General features: G+C 29.2%; 3 protein-coding genes across 4 annotated transcripts; 1 reads left to right on the forward strand and 2 right to left on the reverse strand.

The window, feature by feature from the left end:
• Positions 1-1202: 1202 nt before the first annotated feature.
• Positions 1203-8564, reverse strand: TPR3 (Tetratricopeptide repeat (TPR)-like superfamily protein). Of its 2 annotated transcripts, XM_085665098.1 has the most exons (10): positions 8290-8564; positions 7322-7415; positions 7185-7235; positions 6903-7076; positions 4113-4292; positions 3793-3912; positions 2856-2902; positions 2688-2699; positions 2430-2563; positions 1203-1703 (listed from the first exon to the last, which is right to left on the reverse strand). In XM_085665098.1, the coding sequence occupies exons 1-10, from the start codon at positions 8433-8435 to the stop codon at positions 1615-1617; spliced, it is 1047 nt and encodes a 348-aa protein (XP_085521224.1). In that variant the 5' UTR covers positions 8436-8564; the 3' UTR covers positions 1203-1614. The 2 variants fall into 2 exon arrangements, with proteins under 2 accessions (XP_085521224.1, XP_027937314.2); XM_028081513.2 differs by lacking the exons at positions 2688-2699; positions 2856-2902.
• A 10047-nt stretch (positions 8565-18611) lies between these two features.
• PHT4;6 (phosphate transporter 4;6) lies at positions 18612-20840 on the forward strand. The gene has a single exon (XM_028079350.2). The coding sequence runs from the start codon at positions 19384-19386 to the stop codon at positions 20671-20673; it is 1290 nt and encodes a 429-aa protein (XP_027935151.1). The 5' UTR covers positions 18612-19383; the 3' UTR covers positions 20674-20840.
• Positions 20841-24882: 4042 nt separating this feature from the next.
• On the reverse strand, positions 24883-25809 carry LOC114192675 (universal stress protein PHOS34-like). The gene is made up of 4 exons (XM_028082453.2): positions 25560-25809; positions 25361-25461; positions 25164-25285; positions 24883-25093 (listed from the first exon to the last, which is right to left on the reverse strand). The coding sequence occupies exons 1-4, from the start codon at positions 25747-25749 to the stop codon at positions 25006-25008; spliced, it is 501 nt and encodes a 166-aa protein (XP_027938254.1). The 5' UTR covers positions 25750-25809; the 3' UTR covers positions 24883-25005.
• Between the last annotated feature and the right edge of the window lie 1853 nt (positions 25810-27662).

Here is a 27662-nt window from a genome sequence, read left to right on the forward strand (position 1 = left end):
ATATATATATATATATATATTTAACCATTCTCGTTCCTTCATAATTAATTTTAAAAAAATGAAGATATTACCCAATCAACATTTTATTGGACAACATGACGAAATTTATGTCCAAATCCCAAAAAACGTAGGATATCCGAAATTTTTACTTTTTCAATGAAATAATGCTTCGTATAAAAAGTTCAATACTTTTATTCCCAAACCTGAAAAATTATTTAACATGTCATCTCAAGCCTTATGCTAGCAGTGTTGCTGTATCCAATAGTGTTCCTATTTTCTTATGAATATTTCACAAAATAAATAACCATTAAACATATGCTTCCACAAGATTCTTCTAACTCAACGAGTAATCTCAAATGAATAGGCACTTATATTAAATACTTCTAAAAAATAAAATATGGTTTATACGAATGAAGAATCTACCTAGTAATAGACTACCACAGAGTAATGGAGTATCTTTTCACATTATTTGAGACTATTAACAGATAACAGAAAGACCAAACCGTGAAATTCTACAAAGTAAGCATGTTAGTTTAGGCTTGAGCAACTTGTACCAAGTTTTTTGCTTCTCTGATAATTCTCCTAGTGCTTTCATTTCCTCTTGTCATACCAGTAATGTTTTCATTGATCCCTTGGCATATAAACACTGAGTGACCCACATGAATGTTCTTTTGTAATCACTAGTCAAGAACATGATCCACTTTTGCTGGGACCTCATTTAAGCCAAATAAATGACACAAAATTGGATGTTGACAGACATGCCTCCCACAAATGACGTCAACCATTATGAATAAACTATGAGCTCTGACACTGTTACATTTTTTTTATCCCAATCCACTCAAATATGAAACAGATATGTTTATCTTATATTTTGCAGGGCACCTGAATTCTCTCATTTATATGGAGAAAATTAGAAGAACTTTTTAATCATGCAATAATATTTAATACCAGACAAATATTTCAGTTCAAAATTTCAATAATCTCAGTGATTATGTTATCATAATTCATGTTAAATAGGATACTAGATCAGTTCTTCTTTCATACTGCAATGTAAAAGAAAATTACATGACTTTTGGGGTTATAGTAAAAGTCAATAATTTTATCCTATGTGTGTGTGTGTGTTTGTGATTGTTGACATTGTAAACATTCTTTACACTATCCATGCATAGACCATTTTATTCAACAAACAAAAACAGGATACATAAATAAATAGTTGATCTAAATTTGGACATCCACCACCAAACTCAACATCCATATCCGAACCACAAAGTTACATATAGAATATCTATGCTACCTCCTTCAATACTATCCATGCATAGACCATTTTATACAAGTACAAACAAAAAGGGCAAAGCTTCCAAACCAGAAGAACAGAAAGGCAACTGTGAAAAAAAGGTACCAAAAGTTCAACTCCTTGATGGCTTGAATAATTTTAAATAATTAATAAATAATATATGGATCTAACAAAATTATGAAGCACACAAGCTTGCCAGCATTTGTCACATCCCAAGAACACAAACAAAACATCACCAAATTGCATCTGTATTGGTTGAACAAGCAAGTCTTCAAGTGAGCCTGTCATTTCTACCTTACGAAATAAATATACACCAAGTACTAGTGATGTACACTAAGATCGGGGCATCTTTTCTTTGAATAACCGGGGAAGAACTTCATGAGCACCAATGTCCAAAACCTCTGGATCCCTGAAAATAACAAACAATATAGTTATAATTTGTTAATCTCCAACAGCAGTAGAGTAGCGCTTGACCTATTAAGAGTTAATATAAGGATGGAATTGAAAGGAAAATGGCAACGCACTTACGATGTAAAATAGTTGTACATCGAATCACAAATTCCTATAGACTTGTTTGGAGAAACTTCTCCATAAGCACTTTTAATTGAGAAAAAATGAAAAGAACTTCTCCATAAGCTAAACTTAGCTTACGTACAAGTTTAAAATGACAATTAGAGAAGTCATATGAGAGAATTTGTACAGACTAACCTATGCATAAGCAAATTTTAGCTTATGAAGACTCGTTTCATTTTTACACATAAAAGTTACTATGATGTTGAAATTTATTTGACAGAAGTCAAAACTTTTAAATCTAACCTTTTTGAGAGTTCTTTAAAGGCTTTCTTCGATATAAAAGATACCTTTTTAAAGCTCTTTTTCTTAAAATTTTGTTTGGGTCAATTTCTTGAGGGAAAAGAAGCCTAAAATAAGCCTAGTCAAACACTACCACGCTAGTGGATAGAAAGTATTAAAAATAGGAAAAGAGAATAAAGTTGATCAGAAACGAACTATTATAAGCATATATCCTCATATGTCCCAAAAAGAACATTTGATAGTTGCAATATCACCCCCAAAGATTGTTACAAAACTTATATTCATGTAAATAAGAGTATGCAAGACATAATAGGAGGTAAACCTGCACAATGTCTGTCCCTTTTCATTTGAACTAGGTATGAAAAGGAGCTTTCGCAGAGAGGGTGACTCAAACTGAACAAAGAAACCGTCACTGTGTGCATGTTTCCACTTTCTCGATCCTTGGCCCTTCCAGACCTGCAGGAATAGAATATAATTAATAGATTCTGCAGCCATTTAGAATTTGCAATTCTAAAATACACATGGAATTGAGGTTGTAGGCTGATCTGTCAGAAAATGAACATTGACTAGATAGATTTACATGTTCAAAAAGTATGACATTAACATGTATTTGGCCAATTAATGCACCAGTACAGCCCCAAAAAGAATTGAGTGGAGAAGATGGCTGACACAAATTTAAAGAGAAACAACTAAAAAAGTCCTTGATATAAAGAACTTGGATTTGCAAAAAGAAAAATGGTATCATAAGGTCGATGTAGTCAGAATCCCACCATGCACCTTTAATTTTGTATTAACCTGAACAGCCCAAAAGGAGAGAAATTGAAAGAAAGAAATAAACGGAGAGGAGATGGAATGGAAAGGCAAGTATAAAGCAAGTCACTGGCTGATACCTTACATATAGGCTTCCATGGGAACGTTAAACTATAAAAAGAAATAGTATTGAAAATGAAATGATAAGCAAAAAGAAGACAGCACATCCTTGAAAAGTAAAGGGAAGCCTCCATTTTATTTCTTTTACCCGTTTTGCCTTTTTAAAACACACCCTTGACGAGTCACTACATCAGCACTATTGATGTAATGAGCTCGTCAGTGAACAAAAATCATCTTTCCTATTGAGACTACCAAGTCAAGCTTAACAAGTATTTGACAATCCTCTTTGAGTAACAAAGATCTATTGTATCAAAGTGCAAATTTAACTAAACATAAGCCATTTGGATGGGAGACATATCCCTTCAGTTCAGTCCCTCTGCAACCATCTTCATGTGCTGTGTGGCCATGCCTAGAGTATGTAATGTATAAAAAAAACCTAATGGTAGCAAGTGCCCGATACTTTAACTACATGAATGAAACTACAGACCTTTTCCTATTTTCTTTTCATGCAGTGCTACACCACTGAATTTGAAACATCAAAGGGCATGAATGCATCTGAATTAACTCATATTGGGCCCACCTAAACTCATACGTTGATCAGCTTAAACATTTTGGAACGTGCAAATTTCACACACCTTGCATGCTAGGAGTGAAATTATGACTTCTCTTCACTTTCCCTGTTAACGATGTGATAAGCCTCAAAAGTACCCCTTAACCTAGTAATAAAACTTCCCATTTAACTTGAACTTCTTAACCATTTACAGCATCTGATGTGGAAGTTTCAATCATCAATGCTTTAAGAAATCAGAAGTTACCTGTGGATAAGCAATAATGCTTTTGGGAGTTACCAAGCAGGCTGCTTTGGAGAAAGACTCCTCTGCGTACTGCCTAAGAAATGAAAAGCAGTTGCTGTGTGTATGGGGTGATTCAAAGGCCTGCCAAATAAGATAAGAAAAATAAAAACATTAAAACTTATAATATAGCATTCAGGGAAGTTTTAAGAGTTGATAATCATAAGTGAACAACAAAAGCCATCAAAATAAGCAGGAATACTAAGCATAAAGTTCAGAAATAAGATATCCAAGCAAGGAACCACAATTATAATTGCACAAAGATTTAAAAAGAAAATGCATACCTTATCAATATTCACAACTGGGGCATACTTATCGGTCTGTGTCTTTTCCTTATCCAGAAGAAAGTAAACTCTAGCATCCACTGAAGATGTTTCATGCCACGATTTTACGGCGGTCTCTATTGTCTCAACAAGGAATGAGAACAAATCTTTCCATCCTTCTTCAGATCCATACTTTCCAGCCTGTACGGAGATCATTTAATCCTCTCAAGGGAAATTTTAAAATGATGCAGGATTATATGGAGAAACGAATTATTTCACATCCATTAATAAATATAAATAACATGAAATATAAGTTTAAGGGAAACAATAAAATAAAACATCTAGAAACCAAGATACATAAAGTAGAAGGAAATAGATATATTTCCAACAATCTCAGTTCATTTTTTCAGTTGTTTTTCTCTGTCTGAGAACCTGAGTCTCTGCTGTTCATTCAGTTGAATTTCGATGTATTAATGCATTATTCAATTTTCAATGTGTTGATATCCTACAGCTTATTGTCATAAATTTCTAGCAGCACCAAGGATGTAGAAATTCTGCGTCCCACCTTCGTTCAGACATGGGAGACAGAAAGTTAGAGGTAAAATGTGAGATCACGACTCAAAATGGAAGGATCCTAAAAGGGGGGCATATCAAGTGAGTATGGAAAGAGTTAATTTTAGTCATACAATAAAATACAACCACACAGAAATATTCAAAATTATTGCTAGAATAGAGACCGTTGACACCCCAATGCTTTAACAAAAGACTAGGTCTTATCATAATTATTATACCTTAAAGAAAGTCAAATTCTGCAAAAAAATGTGTCCTTATCATTAAATGGGGCAAGAAATTGAACTTCCAAGGAAAGATACAACATACTAAGTCAAAAACAGAATATTTTATCTAGAAAGAAACCTATAGGAGCAGAGATTTGAGTAGCACAATCAAAGATTAAAATATGTTTTCAGCCAAGACATTTGAAGAAAAAGTACTTGGGAATTAGCTCGAACAGGCTAGTAAAGAAGAATTAGACAGTGAAAAATTGAATATAAACAGTTGAAAAGGATAGTGAAACTCGTGGCTCTTTTGTTAAGGATTAAGGACTACCAGGCTCCTGTTTATGAGATAAACTAGTATATAAATTAACATGTATAACTTTTTGTTCATCATCTTCTCTCTCCAAGCTCTTATTAACACTCAATGGGGACTTCATTGAAGATTTTGTTTTAGAGATAAACCAATAGTCTGCCTGATAATGAATAAATGCTGCATTGAGTAAGGTTTGTTGTTGTTTGTTTTTATTTGAAAAAAAATATATATTTAGAGTAGAAAACTTAGTTTAATCATCCTTCTTGTCTGTTTATGATTATTTTACACTTGATCATCCAATACGGTTGTTTGGTTAAGATTAGCATACACACATACAAACACTAGAATAGACATAATCGGTATTAGTGTTTTGCAAAACCAATACAAGTTTAACCAACATTGTCATCCATCACTTTGATTTCCTACTCGTGAAGAAGTTTAAAATCCAGAGCTGTTACAGTTTATGTTTCTTCCAAGTTCCAACTCCACCACTTGACTCCCTTTTTTGTTCATAAGCAAGTAATTTACTAAAAAAAAGTGAAAGATGCAAAAATAAAGGATAAGACATCCATAAGGGAAAAGGACAACGAAGTAAAAAACTTGAAGAGGAAAAGGGGAAAAGGCAAAAAAAAAGAAGCAAAGACCAAGAATATTGCAACAATGCATGCTAATCTCTCTGAAGATCTAGCAATATTGCATATATTGGTATTTATTTATTATTCTTTTGGTGTCAATAAACTCAGGTCATTTAGAGTTTATAGTCACTTTTGATTGCTTGCATTCAGCTTGTGAGATGTTACACTCATTACCACACCAGAGATCACAGATATTTGAAGGTTTTGTGGCAGTGACTCTGAACAGCATCTAAAACTCATTTTGTCCCCATTTCTGTGTTGTCATACCTGGTTTTGGAGGATTATTTTATTATATCTATCTTTCTTCATCTGAGGTGTAATGGTTTTGGAAACCTATGTTTGAAACTCTTTCCCACAGACCCCAGCAACATTCTGTCCTTTGATGCAATCCCTCCAACCCACAGATTTCTAACATAGTTCAGGCCAAGCCCCGCAACCATTGATCTAATGCACACACACTTACCCTGTTCAGCCTGTCCTCTATAGCACGACTCAGTCTTCACGTAAGTATTTTCTTTCTAACACAGGTCTTACCTTCCACCTTCGTTTTGTGGCATTGCCGCTCAACCTTTTGTTCCATTATCATTGATTTGTATATTTAGGCATAAAACTGAGACTTCTGACTACTAATTTTGAATATATCTCAAATTTTGAATTGTTACTTTTATTTTTTAACTATTTTAAGGGTAGTCTAAAATATATAATTCGTATTTTAAAATCTTCATAGTAGTGGTCATCCCACTATGTGCTATCTCACTATAGTGATTTTGTGGTCAGCCACTCTGCGCTGTTAATAGGAATTGTTAACTATGAGATTAGCCTACACGGGGATAACTATACACTGAATTTGATACCTTTGACCCGATTTAAGAATATACATTATTCCAAAACTTCTGTTTCTACCTTTGTGTATTCATTCTCTCTTTTTGTCTCTCTTCTTGATACCTGATTCCCTTCTCTTTCTCCCATACCCTTTCCAAATCACATATGTGCGTGTGCATTAATTAATTAATGCAAAAGAAAAGCTGAGAAAGCACATACTTTTTTACCACTCCTAGTTACAGATTGGGAAGACATGTATACTAACCATTTCAGATTTCAATGTATCTAAATGTTTGGCCACGTCAACATTGGATCTCATATTCTCCACTTCTTGAGCTCGCTTGCTATCTTTCACCAGTTGGTTCAACCTCTTTATCTTTTTTAATACTTCTTGACTTTGGGAGTTATACTGCAATGCTATCTGAAAGGCAGCCAAAGCCTACAAACAAATATTCACACAAGCATACACAATAAGAATAAAATCCTAAACCAGAGAAGAACAAATAGCTTTCAATTAAATCTAAGCAATAAGCTATTGAATACACACATCGTCATATCGTTTCATGGCTTCCAATATGCTCCCCTTCCTGAAATATCCCTGGAAGTGTATTCAAGCAGCATCACTCCAAAAGGTATTACAAAGGTTCAGACACTCAAATATTAACAAATTAGATAAACATTTACCTTTTCCCATTGGGGTTTTAATTTGATTGTCATCTCTGCATCATCGAGAGCTTTATTAAGCTTATCCAATTGCAGCAATGCTGCAGCACGATTACTGGAAGACACCAAATAAACAGAAGAAACTACAGGAATCAAGATAAGGTTTATGCATCGAGTTCACATTCACACAACATATCTGACATGAGAAAAGTGTTGATCCAAACTACTAAATTTACATAAGAAAGAAAAAGCCAGTAACTTCTAAGTGCCACGCCACGCAACACATTTCTAGAATGGCCTATATGATTAATTAATAATTATTTCTAACAATATGCCCTCTGACATGAGATATAATTAGAAGCTCAATTATAGTGTGTGACAATCAACAAATACTGATATCAAATGAAAAGTAAACATAAAAAAATATACCATTCAAAAAGAAACTTTTTCTACTCCCAGAAACAAAAAAAAAAAAAAACTTTTATTTCTTTCCACTTTCCCTTCAATACAAATTTCAAACTTTTCTCTTTCCACACTTGCTTCCTCAGTATCAAACAGACCATGAAGCTCAGTATATTTCACTCAGCTAATCAACACAGTTAACTGAAAGAAACCTGAAAAGGGAGTCTTTTTTTTTTCCTATTTAAGAGTTTCAGCTTAAGCCTTAAGCGTCATATCGATCTAACTCCAAACCAAACAACACACATGGGCATGCCAAACTGTCACTAAAAGACTAAATTTCTGAAACTCTGATAATACACTGGCAACAAAAACTGACAACTCAGTCTATATAAAAACCGAAAACCCCAAGTAAAAGAATAATGATAACAAAAGAAAAGAAGAAAAACCCTTTCGTGATTTCAAGGGAGACAAAATAAACAAGAGGGAAAAGCAGAGTGCTGAAGCAAATTTTAAAACCCACCAATTGAAAGAATTGAATAAAGACACCAAGATGAAAAAAGGTGAAAGTTTTGAAAGAAAAAAGGTACCTATAGAGAGTAGGGTTAGAAGGGTCTTGCTTGATGGCTTGAGTGTAGAGTGCAGCAGCTTTGAGATACTTTCCTGACTTGAAAAACTCGTTGCCCTGATCCTTCAGAGACATCTCCGAACCTGAACCTTCTTTCGTTTCTGCCATTGATGATCTTTTTCGTCTTAACCTTCAAATCTGTGATTCTGGTTCCTAAATGATGTCTGTAGGGTTTACCACAAAGATGCTTGTTCCTTCCAAAACCGCTTTCTTTGGTTTTAGATGTTTTTATTTCATACTAAAAAATAAGAAATAATTGTACTTTACCCCTCTTATCTTACTTTTATTATATTTAATTTGTTATCTTATCTTTTAAGAAATAATTTTAATATTTTTTATAAATGTGTTGAATTTTGTTATTTTACCAGTTTAAATAAAATTAACTTTTTAACATCGGTTAAAAATTTAATATCTTTTTAACAGTAATTTATTATGTGATAATTAAGGATAACATCGATGGTGAGAGGGTTCTGAGTCTAACACCTACCACTAACATTTGATTACTCAAAAATAGGTCAAAATAGTCATATAATATACTTAGGTTAATAACTTTGATTTATTTTGCATGACTATAATTTTGTGGGTTAAATCATGTAAATTTTAAAAAAATGATAAATAATATTTAAAACTCTTAGAATTTTCATGTATGAAAAAAATCTCATCAATCGTAACTTTAGATATATAATCTTCTTCATATATATTATTAGTTAAAGAAGAAAAAATCTCGATCTACATAACATAATTATTCAAAACATAAAACAATTAACTAACGAAAAAAAATCATAACTAAAATAAAAAACTAACAAATTTAATTATGTCATAAAAAATTATAAAAATAATTAATAACTCAATATTTTTAATACAAAAAATTTATATTTAAAATGTAAAAGAATGTGATTAATAAATACTATATCATATAATTAAAATATAAAAATTAAATAAAAACTTATATGAAAAATTAAAATATCTATTAATGTATTAAAAATAATTAATAACCCTGAACGTTTAATCTATAACAATATATAAAGGGGATTTCCTTTTTTGTGTCCACTTTTCAAAATACCGATTTTACTCTTTAAATATAATAATTTATTAAATTTTTAAAAATTGACCGTTACTTTTACAAACTTTTTATAAAATCAGATGTGTCTGCTCCTTCTCTTCTTCTTTGTTTATTAATGGTTATTCTTTTATCTGTTCTGGTATATTTCACTTTATTTTTAATAAATATAATTTTAATATATATATATATATATATATATTAACTTAATAATATTATAATATTATCACCTACTAATATAATATACAAACAGACGCGATAGTACTGTGTCTAGTACAAAGTAATACATATTATAACTTAAAAATAAACGGAAAACAAAGTACACAATGAGAAATGAACTTAAAAAGTATTTTAAGATAAATAACACATATTAACTAGTAGTAGTTTTATGTGTTCGTGCATGTTGAGATTAGTTTATGTCAATAATATAATATATATATATATATATATATATATATATATATATATATATATATATATATATATATATATATATATATATATACGGTAATTAGTAATTAACTGAGTTAAAAAAACTTCAACATACATTGTACATTTCTGTATTTCATCACATTTAAAATTATGACAAGTCAATATTAAATGTTGACAATGATAAATATATTTAACTGACATTCATTATTTTTCTGTTACAATGAATGTGAAAACCTGATTTATGTGTTTATCAGATGTTCACATTTAATACACTTCTAAATACGTTACGTACGGTGACATCTGAATTTTAAACATATCGAATGTCGACAATTAGTATTATTTTGTCAAAAAATAAAATAAAAATCTTGCATTATATATGTCCACATCCATTACCGATCTAAATCGGATATTAACATCTGATTTCTGGACCTACCAGATGTCGATAACATATATGTTTTTTATTATGTTTTTCTTAACCGAAGGTTTATATCCAATATTTAGTGACATTTTTATTTATTCAAGTATTTTGCTAACAATGCATCAACAATAAACCAAAGACACTACATAAAGAAGGCATAAACAATATAATGAACAACTTATATCGACAAACAAGAAAACAGATATAGTTATGCATTGCAATGCAAATGATACGTGGAATAAAAAATACGTCTTAATGAAAATAACAATCGCTGGACTATAGTACCCGGATGAACAATGACAAAGAGAGACACGAGTGTAAATGGGACCATATTTTTTTTTAAATGATTTTCAAACTTATTATATTAATTTTTATTTTTATTCACTATTAGACAACTTTTTCATTTTCACACTTCTCCCTTAACTATTAATTATGATTTTAAATTTATTTTGTAATTACTTAATACTTTGTAGTTTTACTTCATCTATATCACCTAAATATGTATGCTTTGATTATTTTTTAATTTAACGTCGACCTATGAAAATTTACAGTTAGAGAATTAAATCTACTATATATCTAAGAAGATGTTAGTATAATGAAGTTACTGAATTGGCCATTCTAATTCATTGACACGTGTCTCAAATGAAGGATTTTTACGTCTTTTCTCTCTTCTTTAAGATTTCCCGCTTCTTCCTCCTCAATGGCTGATAAAATTTTTGAATGACCCACATTCAATGCTTGATTAAAATCTTGATTGACGTCTGACCAATAATTACTATTTTTTTTTCTTCTCCAAGAAAAACTATTCGCATTCTTCTTCTTCCACAAAAATTTACAAAACCAGAAGAAAACCCTCAAGGTTGTCTTCTTCTTCTTCTTCTTCGTCTTTGTCTTCGTCTTCTTCGTCTTCGTCTTCGTCTCCTACTCCTGCCGTCATATCCAGTTGAAGGTAAGTTATAATAACCCAACTTTGTTTTCGAGTTTTCCTTCTCGATATTCATAAAAGGGTTTTTTTACTTCTTCTTATCACTTATCCTTCTTCATCTTAATCTAAGTTTTTTTTTTTTTGCTTCTTAATCAGTTAACATCTGAAAGTTAGGTATTGTTTAATAGCTTGAGTTCTCCTTCTTCATTAGAGGTTCTTCTTCTATTTTTTTAACTAAACTTTGTTTCTATTTTGTCTCTGTAGGTCTCCTTCATCAAAGGGTATTTTTCTACTTTTTATTTGGTGAAATATATCCAAACATTCTTTTTCTTTCTGAAATTCTAGGGAGCATAATCTTTCATCTATGTTTGTTTTCTCTTCGGTCTTGATCATGTAATATTTATTTTTATGTTGTATTCAGACACTTTTTTTTTGTTAAACTTTGGTACTTCTCCTTTGATGGTGTATGACATATTATGGGTTTGATTTTCTTCAAAACTATTGTGATGCCCTAATCATGCCAAAAAGATCATCGATTATCGATTATCAAGTTGGTGTGTGCCATTAATTTTTCCCTTTGGATATATTTTCTTGCTAGTGGATCGCCAAAAAACCAAAATATTTTTTTAGGTTTTTGAAAAATATTCAAGATTTGAGGTGCGGGAAGAGATAAGAAGGCATGACCAAGGGACACAAATGGAGGGAGCTTTTGGCTACAGAAAACCATTTATTAAGTTGGACTTCTTTAAAAACCCTTTTTATTTTATATTATTAGTTGGTGTGTGTATTTTTTTTTCTACGATTTTCGTAATAAAAAACAAAGACATTGTTTCCTCTTAGTAAAAGGGTACTTTTTTTGTTAAGCTCTATTTGATTTATTTTTTATTATGGTTGTAATTTTTATTACTCATTTTGGTTTGTATGTGTTGTGAAGGATAATTCATCAAATATTCAAGGCTGCCAAATCAATCAAGGATAATATGGCTTGAGATATTTATGCCATTAGTAATTAAGGATGCACTCCGGAAGGTAATCTGCTTTGAATGCTTGAATTTTTATGCTCGAAGCCTCAAGCAAACTGTTTTCCATTTTAAATGGTTTGAAACAAGATAACAATGTTGTACCCCATTTTTATCAAGAAATATAACAATCATAATGATTTTTTGTGCTCCAATAAGAAATTGCTCTTGATTTCTATCAATTTTACAACGACTCATAATGTTTGTAAAGAATAAGCATTCATGCATATTTTTTCTTTGAAAGATACAAGGTGCTTCATACAATTCTGTAAAATTATAAGTTTGATTGTAGGAATTTTATTCAAGAGCAAGAGGCAAGAAGAGGAGTTCCTCTCTTTTTGTGAATAAATTTCTTTTGTCTACTTGAAGGTACAAAATATACACATGTTACTTATGTCTATCTCTACATCTTCAACTTTTGAGGAAATTAACTAAATTTAATGACAGCAGGAACTACATTTGTTGAATGAGAAACGCAATCTGGTGAGACAACTATCTTAACTAAGCAAGGTTAGTAAATGTCTTTGTAAATTATAGTTATATTTTAACATCTTACTTATATAATATTAGTCTTAAACTCTGAATGTCAAACATGTCAAATTTATATGTTCCAAATTATTCTTCTCATACTCGGTCAAGATTATTCTTTTAATGCGAGCATTCATAAGTTGGTAAAAGTTGTTTGATATTAGATTTTGTTCTAAAAATATATGGATTGTGATATATGTTAATGGTAATGTGGTATATGAATGGACAGATTGGTGTCCCATGGTACAAAGAACACCTTCTCCAGTAGACATCTTTTGGTTCTATTATTGTCATAATTCTTATGAGAACTATACAGTATCATCTGATGCAATTATATCTCATGTAGGTTATTTAAAGAGTTACAGGACCCTTCAGATGTTAGTGGAATAACTGAGGTATTTATTTACACTTCTAAAGTTTAGGGTAATCATTTTGAGATTTTTGTCATGGGAGGTGCATTATTTCACACCATCGAAGAATAATGCATAAGAGCACCTGCAAAACTTTGATGCCAACATTTGGCCTTTTCTTGTAAAGTATAACTTATGATAAAACTTTGGAATTGTAATTAGTGGTAAGTTTGTCAAAGCTCTTATACTTTTGTTGTGTTATTTTTAGATATTAGAAAATAGTGCATGAATAATTGCTTCTAAATCATACTTAAAAACTAAAGTTTTATTTTATTCTCATAATTTAATAAAAGTGGTTAGCAAATTGGTTTTCAACAAGATTTTCAATTTTCTCCCAATTGTAGTGAATAAATTATATATCATTGAAAATTCATCTTTATCATCTTTCTCATTAGCTTTTTCATTGTGCAACAAGTGCATACAAAAGTTTTAGTCTTTTGGAAGAGCAATATGCACAAGGAGAAACAATTTTGAATGATGATGGTGGAAGAGAAATTCAAAGAATTACAATTCAACATCAGAACATATACAAAGTTTGGGGTCCTCAAACCTGACACTAAGAATAAAGCCTTTTATTTAAATTTTATACTTATTTGCATATTTGAAACATTTTAATTTAAAGCAAATTTTTATCTTCATCTTCTGTTAGTCTTTGTAGCTTGACTAATACCAACTGAAAGGAATCATGGACTACAACTTGAAGATTAGTTAGTTTGGTTTTTTAATGAGCATGTCAAATGTTGTAGTTCAGTCAGGAACTAATATAGTTGGTACGTTTTATCAAGATAGGCTGCAAGATGTAATATCCAAAGCTTTATTAGCTTATAATATATTTTGTAACCTTCTCATCTTTATCACTATAATTAGTGATTGAAAATGACCAAAATCCATGAGCAGAACAATGTGAAAATAAAATGTGTATCTAACTTAGGATTTTTTTCAAACAATTACAGACCATTGGTTATGTATTAGCTCAAGTAAGTACAAATTGGAATGGATTTATATTATCAATAATTATATGATTTGTTTCTAACTTTTTTATTAATTGACCAATTAATTTCATTCATTGTTTTTAATGTTCTAATTATGAATGGATTTTTTTTATAATCAATAATTGATTTTATTAATTATTTTAAATTTCTTTAATTATAAATGGAGTTTTAATTGGTAATTGCTAATACTATTGTAATTATTAGTATTTTTGTTATTATTATTTGAATCAATAAATTAAATATTTATTATTTATAATAATAATAACAAATAAATAAAATATGTATATAGCATTTATTATGTAGCACATAAAATTGATATTCTAATATATAAAATTGAGTTTATGCATCACAAAATAGATTTTATATTTATATTTATGTTTTATTATATTCATATATATATATATATATATATATTATATTCATATATATATATATATATATATATATATATATATATATATATATATTTATAAATCTTTGTACAGATGTGATAAAAGATTTAAGAAAAAAAAGTATAATGTTTTATAAGTTATTTTATAATGATTTTTTTATTTTTTATTTTCTAATTTTTAGACTTATTATTATAATAATAATAAATATGTATATAGCATTTATTATGTAGTGCATAGAATTGATATTCTAATATATAAAATCGAGTTTATGTATCACAAAATAGATTTTATATTTATATTTGTGTTTTATTATATTCACATATATTTGTTTATAAATCTTTGTACAAATGTGATAAAAGGTTTAAGAAAAAGAATATAATGTTTTACAAGTTATTTTATAATGATTTTTTTTATATTTTTTTTTCTTCTAATTTTTAGACTTTTTATAATAATAATAATAATAATAATAATAAAAATATGTATATAATATTTATTATGTTGCGCATAGAGAATTGATATTCTAATATATAAAATCGAGTTTATGCATCACAAAATAGATTTTATATTTATATTTATATTTTATTATATTCATATATATATTTTATATATATATATATATATATATATATTTATAAATCTTTGTACAGATATGATAAAAGATTTAAGAAAAAAAAAGTATAATGTTTTATAAGTTATTTTATAATGATTTTTTTATTTTTTTTCTAATTTTTAGACTTATTATTATTATTATTATTATTATTATTATTATTATTATTATAATAATAAAAAATGTATATAACGTTTATTATGCAGTGCATAGAAAATTGATATTAAAATTGAGTTTATGCATCACAAAATAGATTTTATATTTATATTTATGTTTTATTATATTCATATATATATATATATATATATATATATATATATATATATATTTATAAATCTTTGTACATGTGATAAAATATTTAAGAAAAAAAGTATAATGTTTTATAAGTTATTTTATAATGATTTTTTTATTTTTTTTCTAATTTTTAGACTTCTTATTATTATTATTATTATAATAATAATAATAATAATAATAATAATAATAAAATATGTATATAGCATTTATTATGTAGTGCATAGAATTGATATTCTAATATATAAAATCGAGTTTATGCATCACAAGATATATTTTATATTTATATTTATGTTTTATTATATTCACATATATTTGTTTATAAATCTTTGTACATATGTGATAAAAGATTTAAGAAAAAAAAATATAATGTTTTACAAGTTATTTTATAATGATTTTTTTTATTTTTTTTTCTAATATTTAGACTTTTTATAATAATAATAATAATAATTATTATTATTATTATTATTATGTATATAACATTTATTATGTTTCGCATAGAATTGATATTCTAATATATAAAATCGAGTTTATGCATCACAAAATAGATTTTATATTTATATTTATGTTTTATTATATTTACATATATTTGTTTATAAATCTTTGTACAAATGTGATAAAAGATTTAAGAAAAAAATAATAATATTTTACAAGTTATTTTATAATGATTTTTTTTCTAATTTTTAGACTTCTTGAGTTTTTATTGTCAAAACAAATAAAATCTAATTGTGAGTATGAGTCTTATTTACTTATACAAATATATTCATTGTATTAATTTATTGATGTTGTACTCTCTATGTTTTATAATTCTTTAAACAAAAATAAGAAAACAAATAATACATGTCATATATCACAGATAACAGAAACTATAATATTAATCCCAAAATTTTAGTATCTAAATCGTATCCAACCTAAAAAGAGTTAAATGTCTCATAAAATTTCAGGATCCATACTAAATATATTAAGAACTAATTTTAATAATTGTTATAGACAAAGACATGTCCTCAGACCAATTCCAATACGGTCTCTAGCCCGAAATCCATTTGCAGAAAAAAAAAATTGTTTCCACCCATAATTGAGAATTGTCTCACATATATTTATAATTATACATAACTAAATTATTTAATTAAAATTATTTAAACAAATTGTTGATTTAAATATAATAACAATAATAAATATTTTAAAATATTAAAAACTAAGAAAAAAATAAACAACGACCCCGTATTATTATTATTATTATTATTATTATTATTATTATTATTATTATTATTATTATTATTATTATTATTATTATTATTATTATTATTATTATTATTATTATTATTATTATTATTATTTATATATACATCTGTTTCTATTTAAAAAAATTACATCAATTTCGTGTTTTATTTATGTTTGTATGAACCCTAATATACATATTTTTGTATGAGACCTTAACATATGCATTTCATCTTAATGTAATATACATATGTTTGTATCTGCATGTGTTTCTGTTACTATATTTAAAAGTGTTAACATCAATGTTATGTTATATTTATTTTGTACGAGACAATATTATATAATAAGCCCACATCTTACTTTAGCAACAACCTCTGCACTATTTCATTTTAATCTAATATACATGTGTTTATATCTACATGTCTTTCTATTTAAAAATTTTAACATTAACTTCATGTTGTATTTATTTTATACGGGACCATATTATACAATATGTTTGCATATTACTTTAACAATGACACATTGATACACATTTTATTTTAATATAGTATACATGTATTTATATCTACATGTGGTTTTATTTAAAATTTTTAACATCAATTTCATATTGTATTATTTTATACGGGACAATATTATATAATATGTCTACATCTTATTTTAACAACAACGTCCCGTAAATACACATATTATTTTAATATAATATACATGTGTTTATATCTACATGTATTTCTATTTAAGATTTTAACATCAAGTTCATGTTATGTATATTTTGTACGAGACCATATGACACAATATGCCTACATTTTACTTTAACAATAACCTGTGCATATGCATTTCATTTTAATTTAATATACATGTGTTTCTATTTAAAAATGTTAACATCAATGTCATGTTATATTTATTTGTGTGGGACCATGTTACATAATATGATTACATTCTACCTTTAGCAACGACCCATACATACTCATTTCATTTTAATATAATATACATGTGGTTGTACCTACATGTGTTTTTATTTAACAATTTTAACACCAATTTTATGTTGTGTTATTTTATACAGGACAATATTACACAGTAGGCCTACATTTTACTCTAACAACGACTCGTGGATATATATTTTATTTTAATATAATATACATGTGTTTATATCTTTCTGTGTTTCTATTTAATGACTCATACATATGTATTTCATGTTATATATATTTTTTGTACGGGACCATATTACATGTTTACACTTTACTTGAATAATGACTCATACATACGTATTTCAATTTAATATAACATTCAAGTGTTTATATGTACATGTGTTTCTATTTAAAAATTTGAATATCAATTTGATGTTGTATCTGATTTATACGGGACCATATTACATAATATATCTACATTTTACTTTAAAGATGACTCATGAATATGCATTTTATTTTAGTATAATATACATGTTTTTTATTTATATCTACATGTGTTTATATTTAAAATTTTTAACATCAAAATTTCATGTTGTATATATTTTATACGGGACTATATAACATCATATGTCTACATTTTACTCTAATAACGATACATGCATATGTATTTCGTTTTAATATAGCAAAAAATGTTTATATATACACATATTTCTATTCAAAATATTTAAATCAATTTTATATTCTATTTGATTTATACATGATCATATTACATAATATACTTACATTTTATTCTAACAACAATATATACATATACATTTTAATTTAATTTAATAATAATATTATTGTTAATAACATTAATATTATTATAAATTATTACAATTAATTAAATCAATAGTATATCTAAATAATAAAATTAATCATTATATGTAATTAAATCAATAATAATAATCATTCAAATAATTGATTTATATAATAATAACAAAATTTTTATTTTAAAAATTACATAACATAAAACGAAAAAACACGATCCGTGCGTATGCACGGTTCCCCCTACTGGTTTTAGATTGAAAAATAGATGTAAGCGTGCGACAGAAGATGAGGCAAATGCGAGAGAAAATTGGTGAAAGTGCATAACATAAGAAGACTTAATAAGAAAAAAATGACATTAAAGTACTGCGGCGTCGATGGTATATTGTAAAGTAGATGTCATTAATCCGAAAACTCTAATTTGCGCTGCTCTTTCTCTCTGCGTTTTTTCAAATCAACGGCACCCGCAGCCTCCATGCATTGCTTATTTGTATTGCTTCATGAAGCGATGGATTTGAGTTTTCGGAGGCATACGAGAGGAGAGTGAGAAACGTCTCTGAGAACCTTAGAAATCTGAGTTCTGTTAACAACAAGGGTTGTTTGGTGACGGGGAATGTGATAATTTGATGCTTTCACAGTCGTAGGTGACAGATTGGTCCGATCTGTGTTGTGGGTGACAGATTGGTCCGATCTGTGTCGTGGGTGACGGATCTGGTCCGATCTGTGCCGTAGGTGGTGGCGCGGTAGTGGTCTGCACGGTGACGTGGTGATGAATAGAAACGATGACGGTGGAGAAGTTGAAGGAAGCCATGGCTGTAAGACAATGAACGTTCTCATCTTCCTCAGTTTTTCTCATTACGGATAACCCGCATTCATTCGCATTTGACCGTATCCCCGATAACATAAACGGTCGGATTGGGGTGGATTGGTCTTGTTGACCCGAATCTGCCCAACCCGACCGGTGTTCAGTCCTCCTTCTTTTCTCAGATTTCGTCATTTTCTTATATCTTCAATCAAAATCAATTTTGTATTCTGACCTATACCTGTTGGCCATGAAGCTCCCTCAGCGGTACTTGATTGTTATTTTGACCTTCATATGCACCTCGGTTTGCTACATCGAACGAGTAGGGTTTTCCATCAGTTACACAGTTGCTGCTGATAGTGTTGGGGTGAATCAATCGAGCAAAGGTACAATACTGTCCACCTTCTATTACGGATATGCGTGTTCTCAGGTTCCCGGAGGATGGGCAGCTCAGAGAATCGGTGGCAGGAGGGTCCTGCTTCTTTCGTTTCTGTTGTGGTCACTGACTTGTGCACTTCTTCCTCTCGATCCCAATCGTGTTATGCTTTTAGTCGTCGCTCGTTTGCTCGTTGGTGTAGCACAGGGTTTTATTTTCCCTTCCATTCATACAGTTCTAGCACAGTGGGTTCCCCCTCATGAGAGATCTAGATCCGTCTCTCTCACCACTTCTGGGATGTATCTGGGTGCAGCTCTCGGAATGCTTCTTCTTCCTACCCTGGTTAAGTTCAAAGGTCCTCAATCTGTGTTCCTTGCGGAGGCAGCATTGGGTGCTTCATGGTCTTTACTTTGGTTCAAATACGCCACCGATCCCAAATCCACTGCTTCTGGTGTTGGGGAATCGGTGTTACCCGTCAATAAAAAAATGGACTCTCACAACAAAAAGGTACTTTCAGCCAAAATCCCCTGGGTCAAAATTTTAACCAGCTTCCCTGTGTGGGCGATCGTTGTCAATAACTTCACCTTTCACTATGCTTTATATGTGCTAATGAACTGGCTCCCAACCTACTTTGAATTGGGCCTTAAGCTTAGCCTGCAAGACATGGGTTCCTCTAAAATGTTGCCCTATCTCAACATGTTCCTGTTCTCCAACATTGGCGGTGTTGTTGCCGACTACTTGATCACCAGGAGAATATTATCTGTCACTAAAACCAGGAAATTCTTGAACACCGTAGGATTCTTGGTTGCTTCTCTTGCCTTGGTGGTGATTCCCAGTTTCAGAACTTCTGGTGGTGCTGTCTTCTGTTCTTCTGTGGCTCTTGGTTTCTTGGCACTTGGCAGAGCTGGGTTTGCGGTGAACCACATGGATGTTGCTCCGAGATACGCTGGAATAGTGATGGGTGTTTCTAATACTGCGGGTACTTTAGCTGGCATTGTGGGCGTTGACCTTACTGGGAAACTTCTTGAAGCTGCTAAGGCTGCTAGTTCTGATCTTTCAAGTCCAGAAAGCTGGAGAACAGTGTTTTTCATTCCTGGATTTTTATGCATTTTTAGTTCTTTTGTATTTCTAATATTTTCAACAGGAGAGAGAATTTTTGATTGAAGTAGCCTTGTCAATTTCATGGCTTAGTTTAGTTCTAGTTTGCTTATACTAGTTTAATTGATTGTTAGATTCTCGTTGTTACATGCTTTAGTGTAGATTTGCTTTTCCATTTTAATTGTTGTTTTGAAGTTATATTAGATAATCACTTTGCTGTTTTTGGAGTAGTATTTTATCTGGCTCTTCTTAGTTACATGTGAATTCTAGTTTAGGTACAGCTGCTGTATTAGAGTAGTTTTTTTTTTTTTTTTTAATTCTGTTTTAACATTCATATAGTCCGTAGCTTTTCTTAGTTCAATTTGCTTCTTAATTCTAGAATTTAGAGATAGATACCCCTCTTGAATTACTAACACATAGGATAGCAAGTTCATTAATACTTTTACAGTTTTAAGGGCAATGATTGTGGAGAATAAAAGTTAAAAACATCAGAGTTAGTTGTTGTCTTGCATTTGGGTTGCATAAGTGAGCTGTTGACATGCTAGAAGCTGAACCACACTGCTGCCAAAAAGAGTTGTTGAACCATAGTTTAGGAGCTACAAAGTGAGTGATCAAACCATGGGTGTTTTTCTGTGATGCACTTCATTTTAGTTGTATTTTCATTACTTTTCACCGATTAAATTCGTTGTTTCCACTGTATAAACATGTTTCCATCTGAGTTCTTCCACTCGATACAGATTTTGCGCTTTATTCACTCTTGAATTGGTCATATTTCTGTAAAATGCTGAATCATGGCGTATGCACAGTCAATGCTGTGATTTGGTGAGCACAAAGTGGCTCTTAAACATCAGAAACATGATTCAATTCGAATTTGAATAGGTTCAGAACCTGCGTTGACAGTCTTTACGTTAATTCCACTGTTGCGTTTGTTTTTAATCAAATTCCGTAATTTCTGTGTGTGTTGCTGTATAAACGTGGACTGATTCAGGATTGATATGGTCTCCTGATAAGATGAAACTTGCCATCTAGTTGTATGGCTTTTTCTTTTAATCAAAGTAATGCCATAAGATCTTGATTTTCTTGCATTGAATTTTAACATTGTTATTCACTCGGAAATCTGATTTCATATAGATTTTTTCTCGTTCGCAATGAGCTTTGCCTAGATGATAGGTTGCGATCTGTGAATCACTAATTGGAAGTCTTATCTCTCCATTATTGGTATTAATGTACTCTTCTCTGATATGCCCTCTTTAGATCACTGCTTCAGATCCTTTATCAAAAGGCAAACATATTGATGTATTGCACAGGAGGGATTCGATGTGATGTATATTCTACAATACTAAGGTAAATTATTATTATTATTAGAGAATGCTAACGCCTTGATTCTTTGATTAAGAAACAAAAGTAGAAAGTGATTAACAATAGGAAAAACATTCGTTACTTATGGTTCTAGAAACAGGATTGGGATAACCTATTTGACAAAAAAACCCGTGAGCTAGTCTAGTGTTTGGTCCAAATAAACCATAAAATCAACCTTTCTCTCTCTCTTTTTTTTTTCTACCTAGGCACTGTAATCTGATTCCTTATTCATAGAACTGAAGTCACTTAATCTTTCTACTCCTTTTCATATTGTTGATTTGGTGCCATGTGACAGGAGGCAGGGATTTCAGAATCTATATACCCTGAATGGAGGTGTTTCTCACTATTTAAAGAACGAAGGTGCTGCTGAATGGGTGGGAAATTTATTTGTATTTGACTCCCGTTTGTCTCTCCCTCCTTCTGTTTACTATACTGGGAGCAGAATTAACTCCAGTTTCTGGAGATGATATTAACCATGTAAACCAGTTACCATTTGAAGTGATAAAATTCATGTAGAGTATGTATGTTGTGTAGACCTTGTTTTTTTACAGTGTCCCGTGTAAACTTGAAATTGGCTTTATTAGAATCTGCTATCATATTATGTTCCACCTTATATACACCTACAAAAATTATACACTATTAGTTATCATCTTCTGTTCCATTTGTATATAAGTCTTATTAAACTGTCAGTGGATTAAATGTCTGTATTCTATCATATCAGGACATTATTTTAGTTAAACTACAGAAATCTTAAAACTTTGTTACTTATTTACACATTTTATTCTAATCTAGGTGCTTAGCACAAGGATGTCATTCCTCTGAAGTTGCATTCAGTGCAACATTGATTATGAGATCACTTGTAGTTATCTTAAATTTTTAATTTGATTATGAGGTCGTCTGTAGTTATCTTAAATTTGTAATTTACTTGGAATAATATTGTCTGGAGAATTGAGAATTTTATATGGTTGTGTTTGAATGAGAAAATTTTAAATTTTAGGGAATTGGAAATGTTTTTTATTTAATGTTTTCTATGTTCTGTTTATAAAAATTAATTCAAACTTATATTTTAAATTCTTAATTAACATGTAATTAATTTTACCATGTCCAATAAAGTTAAATATATACTCCTCTTTTCCATTGAAGATTTTAGCCACACAATTAATAGCTACAATCTTTTAAATATAATGATCTATTTTAATATTTAATTTTTATCATCAAATATCTGATCACATTTTTATTTCAAAAAGCGCACTTTAAACAATGTTTAAGAAAATTAATTAAAACAATTTTTCCGAAAAAAATTACCACTTTGCCACCGCCACATGTAATAAACGATGGTATGAGATACATACAAAAAATCGTGTCTGTATGGAATGCTAAACAAACATTTCAGTTTTTTTCAAATTCCACAATTATATGAATCAAATTTAAATTTAAAGAACCAAGATCAAAATTTGTTGAAGTCTAACCTTAAAAGCACGTTTGACTTAAAGTTTCTAATATATAAAGATATGCACATTAAAAATTAGGGTTGGAAATAGTTTTATCCCTAAAATCTTATTTCCAACCCAAACATAGATAAGCCAGTCATACGTAAATATTATATATTTTTTTCTGGCTAAGTCTTTTAATAACTAATTATATATGACACAAAAACAGTTAAATGCATATTATATATGCGCACCCTTTCAAATTTTCTAAATGACCATTTTATCTTTTATGAAATTGACTTCCTGAATGTGTTCTGGAAATTTTCAGAATAATAAATTTTTGAAAGTAAGATTTTCAGAATTTTTGAAATGAAAATTTCAAAATAAAATTTCCAAAAACAATGCAATGGCAACGATAATGGTGTTTAACTTTATCATATTATCGTATAAATGATTATGTTATGTGTATTGAATTTTGTTATGGAACTTAGACTTTCTAGTTAATTTACTCGAATATATTATTATTTATTGCAAATTAGTATTTCTTATAAAATTTTCACTTAATAAGTTATTGAAAAAAAATGTTGAAAATGAATATGATGATGAAGATATATAATTATGTTAGAAATTTAAGTGTGAGTCTAAGTTTTATATTAGCTAGAAATAAGAGAGTACAACATTATATAAGAATAAAGACCCATAAATCCGTTATCTTAAGGTTTTGAATTGAGAATAATGTCAACCATAAACTTAATAAGTAATATCAAAACCGATGGTTAAAACTGACTCAGATAAGTACAGCACAGTCCTTGTATATTTTCTGGTCGATTCTTCTTAAATTTCGTTGATTCTTGGTTTGCATGGAATGGAACACAGTTTTGCTTTCATTCCTTTTTCATTCTCTACTTACTTTTATGATCGAAAGGTGAAAAATAATAAGTTATTTGCTAAAAGCAACTTTTTTCTAAACATAGCATTTAAACAGCTGTGTGGATGATGAAATACAACAACAGGATTTACCATTCTCCAATTCTCATTATGGCTGGTGAGTTTATGTTATATGAATAAAATTAATTTTAATCATAGATATAACAACATATACATAAATATAAATTATAATGCATATATATTTTTAAAAAATAAAATTGTTTTTCTTTAGTAAAACATGTCAATATAAAGTAAGTTTATTTACACTACAGATTAAAGGGACACAAAACATATAATTTAATTTAAAACAATTATTTCAGTCTAAGATTCATTTTAAGAATAGCTCTAGTCACAATGGACTGTATTTTATATTTGAGCAATTTTGGAACTAAAAGATCAATCAAATAATTTTCCTTTTAATATATATGGTAAAGTATGGAATAATATATATATATATATATATATATATATATAAGTATATTTATAGATTATTCAATATTACACTATCACATTATTTTCAAAGAAATGGTGCTTTTTTAATATAAAAGAAACAGAAAAATGAGAGAAGATAAGTTGTTGATAAGATGAGAGTAATGAAAAAGTATAGAAAATAGGATACAGAAATAGAGAAAAAGCAGAATATAAGATTACATGAATAATTAGAAAGTAGAGAGGAGCTTGATTAATTTTTGAACTTTGGCCTCTTGACAATCATGACAGAACATTGAGCATGACGAGCACAGTGGTCACTCACGCTTCCTAAAACCGCTCTGCAATGCAATCAAATGATGAAAGGGAATTTGTTTTATAGAATTAACTAATAGACTCTGAATAACGTACCTTTTGATAGCTCCGTAGCCATGGCTTCCCATAACCAATATGGATGCGCGGTGTCTCTCCACAGCATCACACAACACGTTCCTCGCATCGCCTTCCGCCACTTCCATCGTCACCTCATCAACCTTCAATCCAATCGCAATAGTTAATAATTCATCATATCGTTCGTTCGTTTGTTCATTCATTCATAATGTAACTACCGATTTGCTGCCACATATCTGCTTTGCCTTCTCTATAATTTGATTAGCATTGAGTTTGAGCTGCACTTCTACAGCAGGAAATATTTCAGATCCTAAGACACCTGTTGCGAGTTCCATCAATTAATTAACAAATTTAATCAAGAGGTGCATTTTTGTAACTGAAAACAAAGAGAGAAGAAAGAAACACTTGCTTAATTACCAGGTCCTGCCATGGTGACGGCCGGCGGAGGAGAGGGTTTGGCATTGATAATAACAAGATTGTAAGGAGCATCTGCACCGAAAGGGGTGAAGAAGCGATCTAGGGTCCACTCCAAGGCATAATTGCTATGTTCATGTTCGTCCATCGCTAACACCATCACTCGTTTTTCTCCACTGCAAGAACTCGCCATTTTCTTTCTACTTTCAAGATCTCTTTTCTTATCGCTGGTAACAATAACAATAATAATAATTATAACAATCAATGAACTCTATATATACCGCATACTCTAAAGACACAACATGTTTTTCAATTTAATAACTATTATCGTTATAAAACTTTTTATTTTTTTATTTTAGTGTTAATTATTATTTATTAAACAATTTTAGTTTAAAAAGGAAATGGAAGTGATTAACATAGTTAAGGAGATAAAAGCAGTATTGTGAGAGAGTTTTAGCATTATACAATGTGCTTATTTAAGTAGATACATTGCACAAGTTTCTTGTTAGACATATTGACGGCTTAAGTTACCTAAAAAAGGTTATCACAATTGGCTTTTGGTATCATAGAAAGAATATATTCTGATTGTTATGTGGCTGTTGGTGGTATGCTATTATTATTTGTCTTTATCATTGGAGTTTTTTTTTTATGTGTACTAGAACTTTTGTAACATGAAATGACGCGAATTGCACTTATATATATAGCTGTATCGTTTTGAGAGTCGTAATTATCTGCGAATGGATCATCTTGAATAATAAAATAATCTATTTTTAAATTAACATATTTTTAATCAACAGTTATCATAATAATACAAATAAGAGATGATCTTCTTGAATTGGCAAGGAAATGTCGCCACTGTTGGTCGTCGTCACCGTCGTGAGGGACGTTGTCGGAGTCGCCACCGGTGCTAGCGTGAGGTTAGGGTTTTGGGATAACGGCAATGGTACAAAACTGACGCTTTTCAAAGAGATCTCGGAAAGTTTTTCGACGGAGTTATAGCCTGAATAGGATACTTACTAACATTTTCTTTTCTATTTTTAATTATTTTTAAAAAAATTGTCTTCAATATTGTTTTTGGAACCAGTAACACAATTTATTCATTTTTAATTAAGCCTTTTAATATAATTGGTAATGTTTATCCTAAAAAATATTAATAAACAAACCAATTGTTAAAATAAACTTATAATGTTTGTTATTACGTGTAAGATCGGTGATCGTTATTTTTTGAATTGTAATATTTGAAAAAGGTTAAATGTTTCTTATCTCTTGATTCTCAATAAAAATTTATTTTTGCTAAAATTTTTGTTTAATTTAGTCCTTAAGTTTATAATTATTTAAGTTTAATCATTTTAATTCAATTTTGTTAAATTTATTTGATGTTTCAAACGTATTTTTTGATAGTTTTTTAGCTAAACTTAAAATAAAGATGTGTCAAATTGTGTAAATAATTCAAATGTTATAATAAAATGCATTTGAAATATTAAATAAATTTAACAAAATTTAGTGACTAAATTCACGTAATTCTAAAATTAAAAAACTAAATTGAATTAAAATTTTAAAAAGAGACTAATTCTAATTTTTTCTAAAGGTTAAAAGACAAAAAAAATATTTTATCTAATAAAACATATCGATTATATTTTATAAGAGAATATTTTTTGTTGATATATTTAAAAATTTCAATTTCAATTTTTATACATAATTGATTTTTGCACAACTAAAAATTTTTATATGAGAATTTTCTTACAAATTTGTTAAAATAAAATTTGTAAAAAAATACTTTTTTTTGTTATTTTTTCTAAGAATTTTAATTAGTAAGTAATTCTTTCGTGAATAATTATTTTCTACAAAATTATGAAATTCGTAAGTATTTCTTACAAAATTTGTTACGAAAATTTTTTTATACAAAACATTTTATAAAAAAATTGGCAACAATTTCCTATAAACTTTTTTCATAACAAAATTTATAAATATTTTTTATAGAAAAAAATTTCAAAATAAAATTCAGAGAAAATAGAAAATATGAGTATTTGTATCTATGTTGGCGTCAACCAATACATCTTGATTACATCATCACTCTCATACATTATTACCACGATACAAAAATTT

Source organism: Vigna unguiculata, chromosome 7 (genome assembly GCF_037176805.1).
Source record: "Vigna unguiculata cultivar grain cowpea cultivar isolate G323 ecotype 2 chromosome 7, ASM3717680v1, whole genome shotgun sequence".
Lineage (NCBI taxonomy): Eukaryota > Viridiplantae > Streptophyta > Magnoliopsida > Fabales > Fabaceae > Vigna > Vigna unguiculata.

What these genes read in the sequence shown, in the direction of transcription:
- LOC114192675 (XM_028082453.2), bottom strand. Translation starts at nt 25,749, where the DNA reads ATGGCGAGTTCTTGCAGTGGAGAAAAACGAGTGATGGTGTTAGCGATG. An exon ending in AGATATGTGGCAGCAAATCG is followed by an intron (nt 25,286 to 25,360) that starts GTAGTTACATTA and finishes ATTGGATTGAAG; the next exon opens with GTTGATGAGGTGACGATGGA. An exon ending in GGCTACGGAGCTATCAAAAG is followed by an intron (nt 25,094 to 25,163) that starts GTACGTTATTCA and finishes ATTGCATTGCAG; the next exon opens with AGCGGTTTTAGGAAGCGTGA.
- TPR3 (XM_085665098.1), bottom strand. Translation starts at nt 8,435, where the DNA reads ATGGCAGAAACGAAAGAAGGTTCAGGTTCGGAGATGTCTCTGAAGGAT. An exon ending in CCATGAAACGATATGACGAT is followed by an intron (nt 7,077 to 7,184) that starts GTGTGTATTCAA and finishes ATTTGTTTGTAG; the next exon opens with GCTTTGGCTGCCTTTCAGAT. An exon ending in CAGTTGTGAATATTGATAAG is followed by an intron (nt 3,913 to 4,112) that starts GTATGCATTTTC and finishes CTTATTTGGCAG; the next exon opens with GCCTTTGAATCACCCCATAC.